The sequence below is a fragment of the Rana temporaria genome, chromosome 5, assembly GCF_905171775.1.
Source record: "Rana temporaria chromosome 5, aRanTem1.1, whole genome shotgun sequence".
Taxonomy (NCBI): domain Eukaryota; kingdom Metazoa; phylum Chordata; class Amphibia; order Anura; family Ranidae; genus Rana; species Rana temporaria.
In genome coordinates, this window is record NC_053493.1 from 19,515,505 (window position 1) to 19,532,473 (window position 16,969).

Consider the following 16,969-nt stretch of genomic DNA (forward strand, 5'->3'; position numbering starts at 1 on the left):
CCCATATTGATGAGGACAAGGGCCTCTTCCCCACAACCCTGGGCTGGTGGTTGTGGGGGGCAGGGGGCATATCGAAATCTGGCAACCTTGTGAATTTGGACCCCATTCAAATTAGTAAAGGGTACAGACAAAAAAAAGTCCCAAGATGTAAAGCCACCAGCAAATTAAATCATAGAGCGTTCTAGATCCACAATGAATGACGCTCACTGAAATAAAATAAAAAAGACTGACATACACATCCAATCCTGTGGCTGACTGGCATCTTGGGCTTATTCGAAGTAAACGAAGAGGCGTGGTCTCCAGGGTGATGTCATTGCCCAAATATAACCATATTTGGCCAGTGATGTCACGCTATCTTCACCTCTTTGTTTACATGGCTGGGGATTACTAGCCAGTAAAAGAAAGGGCCGGGTGACACCTTTGGTGGTCAATGATGCGGTAGGTGCCATCCTTAGCAACCAGTGACAGCAAAGAAATTGTCATGTATAGTAGCAGTATTTCTACCACTGAATGAGTAAAAAGTCTGGCATTCAAAAAAAATGCAAAAACAGCCTAAGTTTGTTTGGACAGAGCGTTAAGCTCATCCCTACACAGCACCAGCCACTCCAAAATCTGGTGTTTATATACCCTTCCTGGGTTAAGGACATGCCCAGCATTGTTAATGGGAACTCTGGATATCCAGGCAGGGATTCTGGAATTATTGGATATTCCTAGCAGGGATTCTGGCATTACCATTGGATAGTCCTAGCAGGGATTCTGGCATTACCATTGGATAGTCCTAGCAGGGATTCTGGAATTAGCATGGGACATCCTGGCAGGGATTCTGGAATTATCATAGGACATCCTGGCAAGGATTCTGGAATTATCATGTGTGAGGGGTTAGCTCGGTAGCGGGGTGTGTGACCACTTGGATGGGTTCACCACACACTGAATTTCTACAGACTGGCAGTCGAAGACGGTTGAAATCAAAGTTTCTGGTTTATTTTTCCATCTTGCTGGAAAACAATTGCAAGCATCCAAACAGCATAAACAAAATCAAACATAAAATAAATCCTAGCCACTCTGGGCGTCTACCTTCCACACAGGAACCTATCTATGAAGTCTAACACAGCCTACTGCTGGGTAGACAGTGCTGGTCATACAGCACAAAACAATAGTCTTTTGATATTGATAACACAGGAAAAAGTCAATGGTCTCCTCACCTCATCAGGAGACTTTCTGGCACTGCTCTCCTACTCACACAGCCTTAGGAGTGATGCAGCCAATTAGTGGTAACCCTCTGGACTTCTTATAGAGGGCTTAATTGCCTCACTCTGAACAGCTGGAGTCTTTCAACGCCCTTAGACCTTGTCTGGCTATTTTTGCAGCTGATGCCCAATAATGATTAGTGTATTGTCTAAGCAAGGCAGAAATGTATGTCCCGTTTGTGACAACACCCACAGATTTAACTGACTTCCTGTCACACATGGAATATCCTGGCAGGGATTCTGGGAAGAACCATGGATGTCCTGGCAGGATGTCCTGGCAGAAATTCTGGAATTACCATTGGATATCATGGCAGGATTATGGGAAACATCTGGATGGCTTGATAAAGTGTGCATGCTATGAAATGCGTAGCCACACTAAGGTTGCCACGTCATCCCTTTAAAACCAAACACAAATTAATTACACAGGTTCTGTGGATGATAAAGGTGGTAATTAAACTCACTTGGTGCCATATCTGCATTAAGATTGGCACAGAACCTGTGTAATTAATGTGTTTGGTTTTAAAGGGATAAGGTGGCAACCCTAAGCCACGGCCTGACACTGTGATGTTACTTCTGCCTAGTGACTGTTGAGTTCCAGTGTGGTTCTGGATGTAGGATAGAGACCAGCCAGGCACCAACACCAGGTCCTCGGCATCGCAATCACCAGCGCGGAGACAGACCTCATCTCATACACATAAAAAACGATTCGGATTTACATACGTATATGTGAGTGACCAATTAAAATTTGAACTAATATGCCGTTCTGCTACACTTAGAAGACTCTCTCCTTCCGTTTTGTGTCACCATTGGATTTGGGACGTACCACTGAATGTTCTGGCAGGGATTCTGGGATGTACCACTGGATGTCCTGGCAGGGATTCTGGGACGTCCCATTGGATGTCCTGGCAGGGATTCTGGTGACGTACCATTGGATGTCCTGGCAGGGATTCTGGTGACGGACCATTGGATGTCCTGGCAGGGATTCTGGGACGTACCACTGGATGTCCTGGCAGGGATTCTGGGATGTACCATTGGATGTCCTGGCAGGGATTCTGGTAATGTACCATTGAATGCCCTGGCAGGGATTCTGGTGACGTACCATTGAATGTCCTGGCAGGGATTCTGGTGACGTACCATTGAATGTCCTGGCAGGGATTCTGGGACGTACCATTGGATATCCTGGCAGGGATTCTGGAAGACCTGGCAGGGGTTCTGAGTTTTCCCTACCAAGGTCTGTGTCCCCCACTGCATACTGTGGTTTCTTCCCCTGACCCCTATGTCACCATAGGACACAGCAGTTATGTAGGGGGTCAGAGAAAGGAACCACGGCATGTGGCAGGGGGGCACAGACATCCAAGAATTCCAGAAATGTCAAATACTAAGAGGACTGGCGGAGGCTGAAACACTGGAACAGCGAGATGGTTGGAGACAAAGACCACCAGTGAGGGAAGTACAATGGCTTTTCTGATGCAGAGAACTGCCTTATGTTTTTTTAGGCGACTGATCAGGCTGATTTATTTTACTTACACATGTACGGCAATTACCGGCAGGGTACTGATCTTACTGGCATATTGTATATTGCAGTGCTTTGATACAAAAAAGACACATACAAGTTCCCACCTTCAAATGCTTCAAAGCCTGCTCTGCAACCAGCTCTTCTTTCTTGTTCCACTCTACGGCATTCATTATGCAGGTCCACAGGAGCCCGATCACTGCGTGTTCGGCTAATTCGTTCCGTTTCATTTCTTCTTTTAAGTAGAGCACCATCTGCAAACAGCAAGAGAGCCCAAGAAAATGATAGGCAATCCAAGAGGAACATTTCTGGCTCTTACTAAAGTTTATAAAGACTTTAAACTCTGAGATAAGCAACCTCCTAGTTAGGTTTTTTGTGCTCCTTTGTAATCAGGGGAGCATCGGTTTGCGCTAATCAGGGTTCCACAGGTTGCACACTTGATTGCTTCTACCTGCTTTCTGGAAAGCTCCAGAACATAAGAGTGGAGCAGGCTAAATGAGCAGAACGAATACTTTTGAGGTTCCAGCCAAACCCTGGGGAGGCTTGTCCAGAAGGTGATTGGAGAGAACATAAATAGCCTGGAGCTGGATCAGTCAGTCAATGTTCCTGTTCCAGGAGGAGAGCCACACAGGCTACTTAACCGACACCTGCCAAGAAGCTCAACGAGGTCCCAGCGGACATAAAGCTTGGGGGCCTAGCCATTTAGGAGAATCCCTGCAGGATAACAAAAAAGGAAGAATCTCACCAAGGGATCAGTCTGGAGAGTCCGCTTTGCAAATGTCTGTCTGATGCAGGAGGGAAACGTGCAGTTACTTAACCACTTAAGACCCGGACCAAAATGCAGGTAAAGGACCCGGACAGTTTTTGCAATTCGGCACTGCGTCGCTTTAACTGACAATTGCGCGGTCGTGCGACGTGGCTCCCAAACAAAATTTGCGTCCTTTTTTCCCCACAAATAGAACTTTCTTTTGGTGGTATTTGATCACCTCTGCGGTTTTTATTTTTTGCGCTATAAACAAAAATAGAGCGACAATTTTGAAAAAATGCAATATTTTTTACTTTTTGCTATAATAAATATCCCCCCAAAAATATATAAAAAAACATTTTTTTCCTCAGTTTAGGCCGATACGTATTCTTCTACCTATTTTTGGTAAAAAAAAAAAAAAACGCAATAAGCGTTTATCGATTGGTTTGCACAAAATGTATAGCGTTTACAATATAGGGGATAGTTTTATTGCATTTTTATTCATTTTTTTTTTTTTTTACTACTAATGGCGGCGATCAGCGATTTTTTCGTGACTGCGACATTATGGCGGACACATCGGACAATTTTGACACATTTTTGGGACCATTGTCATTTTCACAGCAAAAAATGCATTGTTTACTGTGAAAATTTAATTTGCAGTTTGGGAGTTAACCACTAGGGGCGCTGAAGGGGTTAAGTGTGACCTCCTATGTGTTTCTAACTGTAGGGGGGTGGGGCTGGACGTGTGACGTCATTGATCGCCTTTCCTTATATCAGGGAACAGACGATCAATGACAGCGCCACAGTGAAGAACGGGGAAGCTGTGTTTACACACAGCTCTCCCCGTTCTTCAGCTCCGGGGACCGATCGCGGGACTCCGGCGGTGATCGGGTCCCGCGGTCACGGAGCTTCGGACCGGGTCGCGGGTGTGTGCCCGCGACCCACGGCTGGGCACTTAAAGAGGACGTACAGGTACGTGCTTGTGCCCAGCCGTGCCATTCTGCCGACGTATGTGTGCAGGAAGCGGTCCTTAAAGCGGGAGTTCACCCATTTAAAAAAAAAAAAAAAATCTCCCCTTAGCTTCCTGCTCGTTCGGTCTAGGGGAATCGGCTATTTATATTAAAATATGAGCAGTACTTACCCGTTTTCGAGCTGCATCTTCTTCCGTCGCTTCCGGGTATGGGTCTTCGGGAGCGGGCGTTCCTTCTTGATTGACATTCTTCCGAGAGGCTTCCGACGGTCGCATCCATCGCGTCACTCGTAGCCGAAAGAAGCCGAACGTCGGTGCGGCTCTATACTGCGCCTGCGCACCGACGTTCGGCTTCTTTCGGAAAATCGTGACGCGATGGATGCGACCGTCGGAAGCCTCTCGGAAACCTGTCAATCAAGAAGGAACGCCCATTCCCGAAGCCCATACCCGGAAGCGACGGAGAGGATGCGTCTCGTAAACGGGTAAGTACTGCACATATTTTAAAATAAATAGCCGATTCCCCTAGTAATAACGAGCAGGAATCTAAGGGGGAAAAGTGCCCTCTAAGGGTGAACCCCCGCTTTAAGTGGTTAAAGGAGGTGTTAATTTTTCTGAACATGCGACGCCCATATTTAGGGTGTCACCTTTTCAGCATCAGATGCCTCTGCCCCTGATCCCCCACTCCTTGTTGCAGCGACCCAGGGATCTTCTCCCCGCACTCACTGCCACAATTTAAAGAGAGGGCGTGGCCGTGCAGGGCTTCGCCTACACAGCCACGTCATTAATTCACTGATCCATGTATATTAACCAACTACAAGTACCAACAGCCTTTGCGGCTGTCGGCTTGTAGTTCTCAATGAACTACCACGGCACTGTTGATCGCTCTGGTAGTTTATGGATTCTTCAGTGTGAACCTGCTTGCCCATACCATATACGGGCAGATCGCTCACATTGACAGTCTGCAGGAGACCTGCATTTGCATCAGTGATCTGCTGATCGAGGGTGCAATGCTTTCCAGGCTTCAAAAATAAAAAAAATAGTAAAAGCTAGGAGCCAGATTCACATAGAACAGCGGCGGCGTAACGTATCGTAGATACGTTACACCGCCGCAAGTTTTCATGGCAAGTGCCTGATTCACAAAGCACTTGCGATGAAAACTACGCCGGCGGCCTCCGGCGCAAGGCGGGCCAATTCAAATGGGTGTGTGCCATTTAAATTAGGCGCGCTCCCGCGCCGGACCTACTGCGCATGCTCCGTTTCCTAACTCCCGCCGTGCTTTGCGCGCCGCGACGTAATTTTTTTCGAACGGCGACGCGCGTAGCGTACTTCCGTATTCCCGGACGTGTTACGCAAACGACGTTAAATTTTTAATTTCGACGCGGGAACGACGGCCATACTTTAGACAGCAATACGATTGCTGACTAAAGTTAGGGCAGGTCAAACGACGACTAACTTTGCGACGGGAAACTAGACTAGCAGCGACGTAGCGAACGCGAAAATCCGTCAGGGATCCACCGTAACTGCTAATTTGCATACCCGACGCTGGTTTACGACACGAACTCCACCCAGCGGCGGCTGCGGTATTGCATCCTAAGGTCCGACAGTGTAAAACAATTACACCTGTCGGATCTTATGGATATCTATGCGTAACTGATTCTATGAATCAGTCGCATAGATAGAAACAGAGATACGACGGCGTACCAGGAAAACGCCGTCGTATCTCTTTGGTGAATCTGGCCCTAGATTTTTACCTGCAAAAAAATAAATAAAAGAAGGGTATCTAAAAAAAAAGTGAACTTCTCCTTTAAAGTGAAACTCCACTCGAAAGGGAAAGTTCCGTTTTTTTTCCTGGATGCCACAAGCAGTGGCTGGTGGATGCAGAGCTGGGCAGGGAAGCTGCTGGTTAGAGGGGGAGATCCGCTGTCAGGCTGGAACGCAAGCTCTCCATGTGGTGGCTTCCGGGTTGCTTTGGCTGGCTTGGGTAGCATTGCCACCACTCAAACGTATTCCGAGATGTCACAACGTCAGCAGGGGGCGTGGCTACGTGTTTCTGGGCACAACCCTTTTGTAAAGCTGGAAAGCTTCTTTCTAATTCCCCCCCTCTAACCAGCAACTTGCCTGCCGATCTCTGCACATCATAGTCGCTCCACAGAGGACTCTGCCTTGCCTTTTAGGACATGCTGACCTTCGTAAAAATGCAGCGAGTGCAATACTTCATTTATTGTTTACTTTTAAATAAACAGTTTACACCTAGATGGTGGCGCCCTTTCTTGCTTGCTTTTCACAATAAGGAACCACTCATGATCATGGTTCATGATTATTAGTGGGGACTGGAGCGGTCAAAATAAAGAGGGGAAGATCCGACTTGATGCAACCTCAGCTTGGAGCATTGATCAGGAGAATGTTAAAGAGTTACTTAACTGTATTCACTATAATTGGTGTCCCCAGGACTCTGCATTCACTATATCTGATCTCCCACAGTACACAGAACATGAAAATGCAATTACTTTAGTAAATATAAACTGCTAAATATCTTTTCTCATAAGCAGTATATAGCAGTCTTATGACATCCATCAGTGTGTGCTTAAAGGCAGACACCCGGGAAGACCCTTAGCGCGGCAGACACCCGGGGAGACCCTCAGCGCGGCAGACACCCGGGGAGACCCTCAGCGCGGCAGACACCCGGGGAGACCCTCAGCGCGGCAACCACCCGGGGAGACCATTAGCGCGGCAGACACCCGGGGAGACCCTTAGCGCGGCAGACACCCGGGGAGACCCTCAGCGCGGCAGACACCCGGGGAGACCCTTAGCGCGGCAGACACCCGGGAAGACCCTTAGCGCGGCAGACACCCGGGAAGACCCTTAGCGCGGCAGACACCCGGGAAGACCCTTAGCGCGGCAGACACCCGGGAAGACCCTTAGCGCGGCAACCACCCGGGGAGACCCTTAGCGCGGCAACCACCGGGGAGACCCTTAGCGCGGCAACCACCCGGGAGACCCTTAGCGCGGCAACACCCGGGAGACCCTTAGCGCGGCACCACCCGGGAGACCCTTAGCCCTGCACCACCCGGGAGACCCTTAGCCCTGCACCACCCGGGAGACCCTTAGCGTGGCACCACCCGGGAGACCCTTAGCGTGGCACCACCCGGGAGACCCTTAGCGTGGCACCACTCGGGAGACCCTTAGCGCGGCACCACCCGGGAGACCCTTAGCGCTGAACCACCCCGGCAGATTCTTAGCCCTGAAATCCCACTGAAGTTTTTTTTTTTAAATAGCTCATCTGGTGAGGATTGTGGGAGGAAAACCACCTTTAACTGATGGATGTGACAAGTGGAGGTTGAGCTTTCTTCAGCTGTCAGTTATCGGTGATTCAACTGGTAACAAAGGAAGAAACCAGACGGGAGAAGTAGTTTCTATACGCTGCGTGTTCCCGATTCGCTAAGTGCTGAATCGGCTGACACCATTTCTTCCATCAATAATTCTCTCTCCTGTGAACAAAGAGGTTTTCGGTTCTCTTAATCTTTGCGTCGTTACGTTTCGGTTTAATTGCATCTGCGTTTATTACTATGACAACTGTTTTCAGGACGTATGTTTCTTCTCTGCTAGAAGCCTTCTCTCCTACTGATCAAAACACTCAATCAGCATTTGGATTTATATGGCGCTTTGTGTAGATGGAAATATCCAAAGACACAGAGCGATCCCCAAGATCAGACAAAGAAAGCAGAAAAGAAGACTCCCCCCCCCCCCCCACTTTCCATAAAGTGTGAATTACTTCAGCAGCATAGGTTGAAGGCAGGCCCGTCGCTACAGGACAGGCAAAACAAACAATTGCTTGGGGCCCCGAGCTGGCCTGGGGCCCCCAACTTCCCCCTCCCAGGATGTAGCCAAGCTCCTCTTCCTTCCACCTAGAGTCCTGTCAGTCTGGCCGGGTACCGCGCGTGGTACAGGAGATTCAGTTTCCTGTTCCTGGCCGGACTAACAGGAAGTGCACTATCTGATAGGGGACTGGGAAAGAGGCAGAGGAAAGAGGAGCGCGGCAACGCTACAGCGGCAGCCTACAGGGAAGAAGGGGAGGTAAGAATAGAAAAAAAATATTTAGTGTAGCGCTAACGTAGGCTTTTCATGCGGGTGGGGGGGTGCTTGGGGGGCCCCCATTTTGCTTGGGGCCCTCAAATTCCTTCAAACGACCCTGGTTGAAGGTCCTGCCAGGACAAGGGGTGGGTTCCCTAGGAACTGTGGTATTGTGTAAGGTTTGGGGAAGAGGGGGAGGGAGGGGGGCGCTGTGAGAAGATTGAGGGGAATTTTTGTTGGGAGGGGGGAATTTGGTAAGCGTCAGGGGGTAAGAATTGTTCTAGGAGAGGAAATTTGAAGTGTGGGGGGGGGTGTTAGGAGTGGTGATTTAGGGGGATTTATGTTAGGATGGGGTGGGGGGGAGAGGACTTGTGCTAGGGGGGAGAATTTGGGGTGGGGGGGGGGGTTGTGCTAGAAGAGGTGATATGGTATAGGAGGGAGGAAAATTGTGCTAGAAGAGGATTTTTTTATTTTTTTTACGGGTGGGGCGTTTACTAGGGAAAAACATTTGTGTAAAGATATAAAAAAAAACATTATAAATCCTTTTCCCTTTTTTATAAGTGATCACATTCCCTCTGTTCTCAGCTGCATAAGAGCTGGGGAAAGAAGAAGCAGCAGGATACTGAGCTTCCCAGTGAATGGCTGTGCAGAGGGGGACGTGTCAGGACAAGTCTGATCAATCGAGGAGAGCAAGACGAGTTCACAACCCAGATAGAGAACTGACCACAGTGTGCTCTCCTGCTTAGTGTGGTCAGTTTTTAATGGGAAAGCAGGGAGACTGGCAGGAACACCGGGAATTCACACAAATCAAGCATTACAAAGAACAGGAGACTTTCTCATACAAGTACATGGTAAAGAAGCCACATATAAGGAATATGAAATGTTGGGGTAACAAACGCTTTAAGACTGGCCATACATTACACAACGTTCCTTTAGATTTACAAAAACCATATAATAGGAGGTCAAACCTACACGCTTTCAATTTGTATGCAATCAGGCCGGCGCTTGTACTACATAGTTGAAGGTACATCTAAAGAAAATTGAAAAGGAAAATTGTATAATGTATGGTTGGAGGTGGTAATATCATGGTATGGGAGTGGTAATATCCTGGTATTGGAGGTGGTAATATGGTATGGGAGTGGTAATATCCTGGAATGGGAGTGGTAATATCCTGGAATGGGAGTGGTAATATCCTGGAATGGGAGTGGTAATATCCTGGAATGGGAGTGGTAATATCCTGGTATGGGAGTGGTAATATCCTGGAATGAGAGTGGTAATATCCTGGTATTGGAGTGGTAATATCCTGGTATGGGAGTGGTAATATCCTGGTATTGGAGGTGGTAATATGGTATGGGAGTGGTAATATCCTGGAATGGGAGTGGTAATATCCTGGAATGGGAGTGGTAATATCCTGGAATGGGAGTGGTAATATCCTGGAATGGGAGTGGTAATATCCTGGAATGGGAGTGGTAATATCATGGTATGGGAGTGGTAATATCATGGTATGGGAGTGGTAATATCCTGGAATGGGAGTGGTAATATCATGGTATGGGAGTGGTAATATCATGGTATGGGAGTGGTAATATCATGGTATGGGAGTGGTAATATCATGGTATGGGAGTGGTAATATCCTGGTATGGGAGTGGTAATATCCTGGTATGGGAGGTGGCAATATCCTGGTATGGAAGGTGGCAATATCCTGGTATGGGAGGTGGCAATATCCTGGTATGGGAGGTGGCAATATCCTGGTATGGGAGGTGGCAATATCCTGGTATGGGAGGTGGCAATATCCTGGTATGGGAGGTGGCAATATCCTGGTATGGAAGGTGGCAATATCCTGGTATGGGAGGTGGTAATATCCTGGTATGGGAGGTGGTAATATCCTGGTATGGGAGTGGTAATATCCTGGTATGGGAGGTGGTAATATCCTGGTATGAGAGTGGTAATATCCTGGTATGAGAGTGGTAATATCCTGGTATGGGAAGTGGTAATATCCTGGTATGAGAGTGGTAATATCCTGGTATGAGAGTGGTAATATCCTGGTATGGGAAGTGGTAATATCCTGGTATGGGAATTGGTAATATCCTGGTATGGGAGTGGTAATATCCTGGTATGGGAGTGGTAATATCCTGGTATGGGAGGTGGTAATATCCTGGTATGGGAGGTGGTAATATCCTGGTATGGGAGGTGGCAATATCCTGGTATGGGAGGTGGTAATATCCTGGTATGGGAGGTGGCAATATCCTGGTATGGGAGTGGTAATATCCTGGTATGGGAGTGGTAATATCCTGGTATGGGAGGTGGTAATATCCTGGTATTGGAGGTGGTAATATGGTATGGGAGGTGGTAATATCCTGCTATGGGAGGTGGTAATATCCTGCTATGGGAGGTGGTAATATCCTGCTATGGGAGGTGGTAATATCCTGCTATGGGAGGTGGCAATATCCTGGTATGGGAGGTGGTAATATCCTGCTATGGGAGGTGGTAATATCCTGCTATGGGAGGTGGTAATATCCTGCTATGGGAGGTGGCAATATCCTGCTATGGGAGGTGGCAATATCCTGGTATGGGAGGTGGCAATATCCTGGTATGGGAGGTGGCAATATCCTGGTATGGGAGGTGGCAATATCCTGGTATGGGAGGTGGCAATATCCTGGTATGGGAGGTGGCAATATCCTGGTATGGGAGGTGGTAATATCCTGGTATGGGAGGTGGTAATATCCTGGTATGGGAGGTGGTAATATCCTGGTATGGGAGGTGGCAATATCCTGGTATGGGAGGTGGCAATATCCTGGTATGGGAGGTGGCAATATCCTGGTATGGGAGTGGTAATATCCTGGTATGAGAGTGGTAATATCCTGGTATGAGAGTGGTAATATCCTGGTATGGGAAGTGGTAATATCCTGGTATGGGAATTGGTAATATCCTGGTATGGGAGTGGTAATATCCTGGTATGGGAGTGGTAATATCCTGGTATGGGAGGTGGTAATATCCTGGTATGGGAGGTGGTAATATCCTGGTATGGGAGGTGGCAATATCCTGGTATGGGAGGTGGTAATATCCTGGTATGGGAGGTGGCAATATCCTGGTATGGGAGTGGTAATATCCTGGTATGGGAGTGGTAATATCCTGGTATGGGAGGTGGTAATATCCTGGTATTGGAGGTGGTAATATGGTATGGGAGGTGGTAATATCCTGCTATGGGAGGTGGTAATATCCTGCTATGGGAGGTGGTAATATCCTGCTATGGGAGGTGGTAATATCCTGCTATGGGAGGTGGCAATATCCTGCTATGGGAGGTGGCAATATCCTGGTATGGGAGGTGGCAATATCCTGGTATGGGAGGTGGCAATATCCTGGTATGGGAGGTGGCAATATCCTGGTATGGGAGGTGGCAATATCCTGGTATGGGAGGTGGCAATATCCTGGTATGGGAGGTGGTAATATCCTGGTATGGGAGGTGGTAATATCCTGGTATGGGAGGTGGTAATATCCTGGTATGGGAGGTGGTAATATCCTGGTATGGGAAGTGGTAATATCCTGGTATGGGAGGTGGTAATATCCTGGTATGGGAGGTGGCAATATCCTGGTATGGGAGGTGGCAATATCCTGGTATGGGAGGTGGCAATATCCTGGTATGGGAGGTGGCAATATCCTGGTATGGGAGGTGGCAATATCCTGGTATGGGAGGTGGTAATATCCTGGTATGGGAGGTGGTAATATCCTGCTATGGGAGGTGGCAATATCCTGCTATGGGAGGTGGTAATATCCTGCTATGGGAGGTGGTAATATCCTGGTATGAGAGTGGTAATATCCTGGTATGGGAGTGGCAATATCCTGGTATGGGAGTGGCAATATCCTGGTATGGGAGTGGCAATATCCTGCTATGGGAGTGGCAATATCCTGGTATGAGAGTGGTAATATCCTGCTATGGGAGGTGGTAATATCTGGTATGGGAGGTGGTAATATCCTGGTATGGGAGGTGGTAATATCCTGGTATGGGGGGTGGTAATATCCTGGTATGGGAAGTGGTAATATCCTGGTATGGGAAGTGGTAATATCCTGGTATGGGAAGTGGTAATATCTGGTATGGGAGGTGGTAATATCCTGGTATGGGAGGTGGTAATATCCTGGTATGGGAGGTGGTAATATCCTGTTATGGGAAGTGGTAATATCCTGGTATGGGAAGTGGTAATATCTGGTATGGGAGGTGGTAATATCCTGGTATGGGAGGTGATAATATCCTGGTATGGGAGGTGGTAATATCCTGGTATGGGAGGTGGTAATATCCTGGTATGGGAGTGGTAATATCCTGGTATGGGAGTGGTAATATCCTGGTATGGGAGTGGTAATATCCTGGTATGGGAGTGGTAATATCCTGGTAGGGGAGGTGGTAATATCCTGGTAGGGGAGGTGGTAATATCCTGGTAGGGGAGGTGGTAATATCCTGGTATGGGAGGTGGTAATATCCTGGTATGGGAGGTGGTAATATCCTGGTATGGGAGGTGGTAATATCCTGGTAGGGGAGGTGGTAATATCCTGGTATGGGAGGTGGTAATATCCTGGTAGGGGAGGTGGTAATATCCTGGTATGGGAGGTGGTAATATCCTGGTATGGGAATGGTAATATCCTGGTATGGGAATGGTAATATCCTGGTATGGGAGTGGTAATATCCTGTTATGGGGGTATTTCTCTGCAGCAGGGACTGGGGCCCTTGTCAGGATAGAAGGAAAAATGGATGGGGCAAAATGCCGTCAAATTCTTGAGGAACATCAGCTGCCCTCTGCCAGAAAGTTGTTAATGGGAAGAAGGTTTACCTTCCAACATGACAATGACCCAAAGCACACAGCAACAATGACCACACAGTGGTTGGAGGATAACAAAATGTGAATGTCCTTGCATGGTCTAGTCAGAGCCCAGACCTAAACCCCATTGAAAATCTGTGGAATGATTAGAAGACTGCAGTCCACAAATGGTCACCATCAAATGTAACTGAACTTGAGCAGTTCTGCAAAGAAGAGCGGGGCAAATATTGCAAAGTCTATTAGGTAGATTCAGGTAGAGTTAGGCCGACTTATCAGTAGATAAGTCGACCTAACTCAGAATCTACGCCGACTTATGTTTAAGCGTATGCTCAAACAGAGATACGCTTAAACATATCTAAGATACGACGGCTTGCGCCGTCCTATCTTAGATTGCAATATTTTGGATGGCCGCTAGGTGGCGCTTCCATTGAGGTCGGCGTAGAATATGTAAATGAGGAGATACGCCGATTCACGAACGTACGCCTGGCCGACGCAGTACTTTTACGCCGTTTGCGTAAGAGATAGGCCGCGTAAAGTTAGAGCTAGGCCCTAGTGGAAAAGTAATGTTAAGTATGGCCGCCGTTCCCGCCGCGAAATTCAAAATTTTTACGTCATTTGTGTAAGTCGTCCGCGAATTGGGATTTACGTTGTTTACGTCCACGTCAAAATCAATAAGCCCGTGCGGCGTACTTAGCCGCAATGCACACTGGGAAATGTAGGCACCCGGCGCATGTGCAGTTTAAAAAAAACGTAAAAACGTGAGGTCAAGCCTCATTAACATTAAACACGCCCCCCCCCCCCCCAACACATTTGAATTAGGCGCCCTTACTCCCGCCGATTTAAGCTACGCCGTCGTAACTTAGCAGGCAAGTACATTGAGAATCATGTACTTGCCTAGCCTACTTACGGCGGCGTAGTCTAAACACGCTAAGCTACGCCGCTGTAACTATAGGCTCTGCTATCTGAATCTACCTATATATGTGTAAAGTTAGTAGAGACATAGGGCCAGATCCACGTACCTCGTTGTAAATTTATGCGAGTGTAGCGCATTTCAGATACACTACGCCGCCGTAACTTAGAGCGGCGGATCCTTATCCACAAAGAATTTGCGCCGTAAAGTAGTGTGAATGTGTCGGCGTAAGGGCGCGGAATTCAAATGACAAAGATGTGGGCGTGTTTTATGGTAATTCACCTTGACCCCGCGTAAATGAAGTTTTTTTTTTTTAACGGCGCATGCGCCGTCCGTGGGGCTATCCCAGTGCACATGCTCGAAATCACGTCGCAAATAGTCAATGCTTTCGACGTGAACGTAATTTACGCAAAGCCCTATTCGCGAACGTTTGACGTAAACAGCGGAAAATTCCACGCTGGCCCGACGGCCATACTTAACATTGCGTACGCCTCATAGACCCAGGGGTAACGTTACGCCGAAAAAAGCCTTACGTAAACAACGTAAAAAAATGCGCCTGCCGGACGTACGTTCTGAGAATCGGCGTATCTAGCTAATTTGCATACTCTACGCGGAAATCAACGGAAGCGCCACCTAGCGGCCAGCGTAAATATGCACCTAAGATCCGACGGCGTACTAAGACGTACGTCAGTCGGATCTAGCCCACATTCAGGCGTATCTTGTTTTGTGGATACAAAACAAAGATACGACGGCGCATCGTAGAAGTTACGCGGCGTATCAATAGATACGCCGACGTCACTTCTTTGCGGATCTGGCCCATAATATCCACACAGACTAAAGGTTGGAATTAAAGCAAAAGGTGGTTCAACAAAATACTGACAGGGGGGATCCCTTTTCCAACTCAGTGATTCTGTTTTGTTTTTTTTCGACATGTTGGTGTAACGTCCTTCACTTGGATGTTATGAGTTGCAATAGTATAAGCTGGATAAAACAAAAACTGTGTCTGTCTTTGTTTCATGTGATTATTTTGATTTGGGGGGGGGGGGGGCGATTCTTTTCTATATTCAGTGGGGTAGATTCAAAGAGCAATTGCCTCTGCGTAACCATAGTTACGCAGCGCAATTGCTTACCTGCGCCGGCGTCACGAATGATCCTGATTCAGGAACCTTGTTACGCCGACTGCAGCCTAAGAAATGACTGGCATAAGGCTCCTTATGCAGTCATATCGTAGGCTGCATTCTTGCGATGGCCGCTAGGTGGCGTTCCCGTTGTGGTCAGCGTATAGTATGCAAATTGCATACTAACGCCGATTCACAACCCTACGCGAGCCCTGCGTACGCAGTTTACGTAGTTTGCGCAAGTCGGGTTTCGCGTAAGGCTGCTCCTGCTAATAGCAGGGGCAGCCAATGTTACGTATACCCGTCGTTCCCGCGTTGCGAAGTTTAAATTTTACGTTGTTTGCGTAAGTGAATTGTGAATGGCGCTGGACGCCATTCACGTTCACTTTGAAGCAAATGACGTCCTTGCAACGTCATTTACCGCAATGCACGTCTGGAAAGTTTCCCGACAGAGCATGCGCACTACGCTCGGCGGGGGAACGCGCCTAATTTAAATGATCCACACCCCCTACGGGATCGTTTAAATTGCGCGCGCTTACGCCGGGCATTTTGCCGGAGCGCCCACACAATTTACGGAGCTACTGCTCCGTGAATCTAGGGTAGCGCAGATAATTTGCGGGGGCGCAGGGCAAAAACGGTGCCCTGCGCCTACGTAAAAACTGCGCAAATTTTACTGAATCTACCCCAGTGTATATCACCAGAAAACACATTACTCTTTATCAAGTACAAGCGGATCTATGACACATGCGCTCGCTCACCTCTTTGATTGGACATTCTTGAGATAATCGCTCCTGCAGTTCTTTCTGGAGCTCTTTGCGGGTTCCAAGAGACTGCTGGACTCTCAGAAAGTCGGAGAGCTCCTTGAGGTCGGCGTCAGTGAAATACTTTGCAAAATGCTCCACTGTCTGCCGATTGGCTGGAAACAGTTCCTGTGAACAAAAATCGGAGGATTGTGACACACAGATCGTCATAGTTCAGTACAAGAACAGTTTTCCCTGAAATCGGCCTTATTCCTGTCCCACATCAGGATGTAAAAGGAGATCTCTGCAAAGTGCAGTATGTACTGTGACATACTGAAGCAGAGCATGATCCCCCTCCCTTCAGAGACTGGGCCGCAGGGAAGTATTCCAACATGATAATGACCCCAAACACACCTCCAAGACAACCACTGCCTTGCTAAAGAAGCTGAGGGTAAAGGTGATGGACTGGCCAAGCATGTCTCCAGACCTAAACCCTATTGAGCATCTGTGGGGCTCCTCATACGGAAGGTGGAGGAGCGCAAGGTCTCTAACATCCACCAGCTCTGTGATGTCATCATGGAGGAGGGGAAGAGGACTCCAGTGGCAACCTGTGAAGCTCTGGTGACCTCCATGCCCAAGAGGGTTAAGGCAGTGCTGGAAAATAATGGTGGCCACACAAAATATTGACACTTTGGGCCCAATTTGGACATTTTCTCGTAGGGGTGTACTCACTTTTGTTGCCAGCGGTTTAGACATTAATGGCTGTGTGTTGAGTTATTTTGAGGGGACAGCAAATTTACACTGTTATACAAGCTGTACAGTACACTGACAATGGACAAAAAGCCTGAAA

At 48.0% G+C, this 16,969-nt stretch overlaps 1 protein-coding gene across 2 annotated transcripts in view; it reads right to left on the minus strand.

Moving 5' to 3' along the window:
* Positions 1-16,969, minus strand: part of BZW2 (basic leucine zipper and W2 domains 2) — a 110,622-nt gene that overhangs the window by 18,904 nt on the left and 74,749 nt on the right. For both annotated transcript variants that reach the window (XM_040352245.1, XM_040352246.1), the window contains exons 8-9: positions 16,138-16,308; positions 2,868-3,014 (exon numbers count right to left, since the gene is read on the minus strand). In XM_040352245.1, the coding sequence (XP_040208179.1) occupies positions 2,868-3,014; positions 16,138-16,308 (318 nt within the window). The remainder of the gene's footprint in view (positions 1-2,867; positions 3,015-16,137; positions 16,309-16,969) is intronic.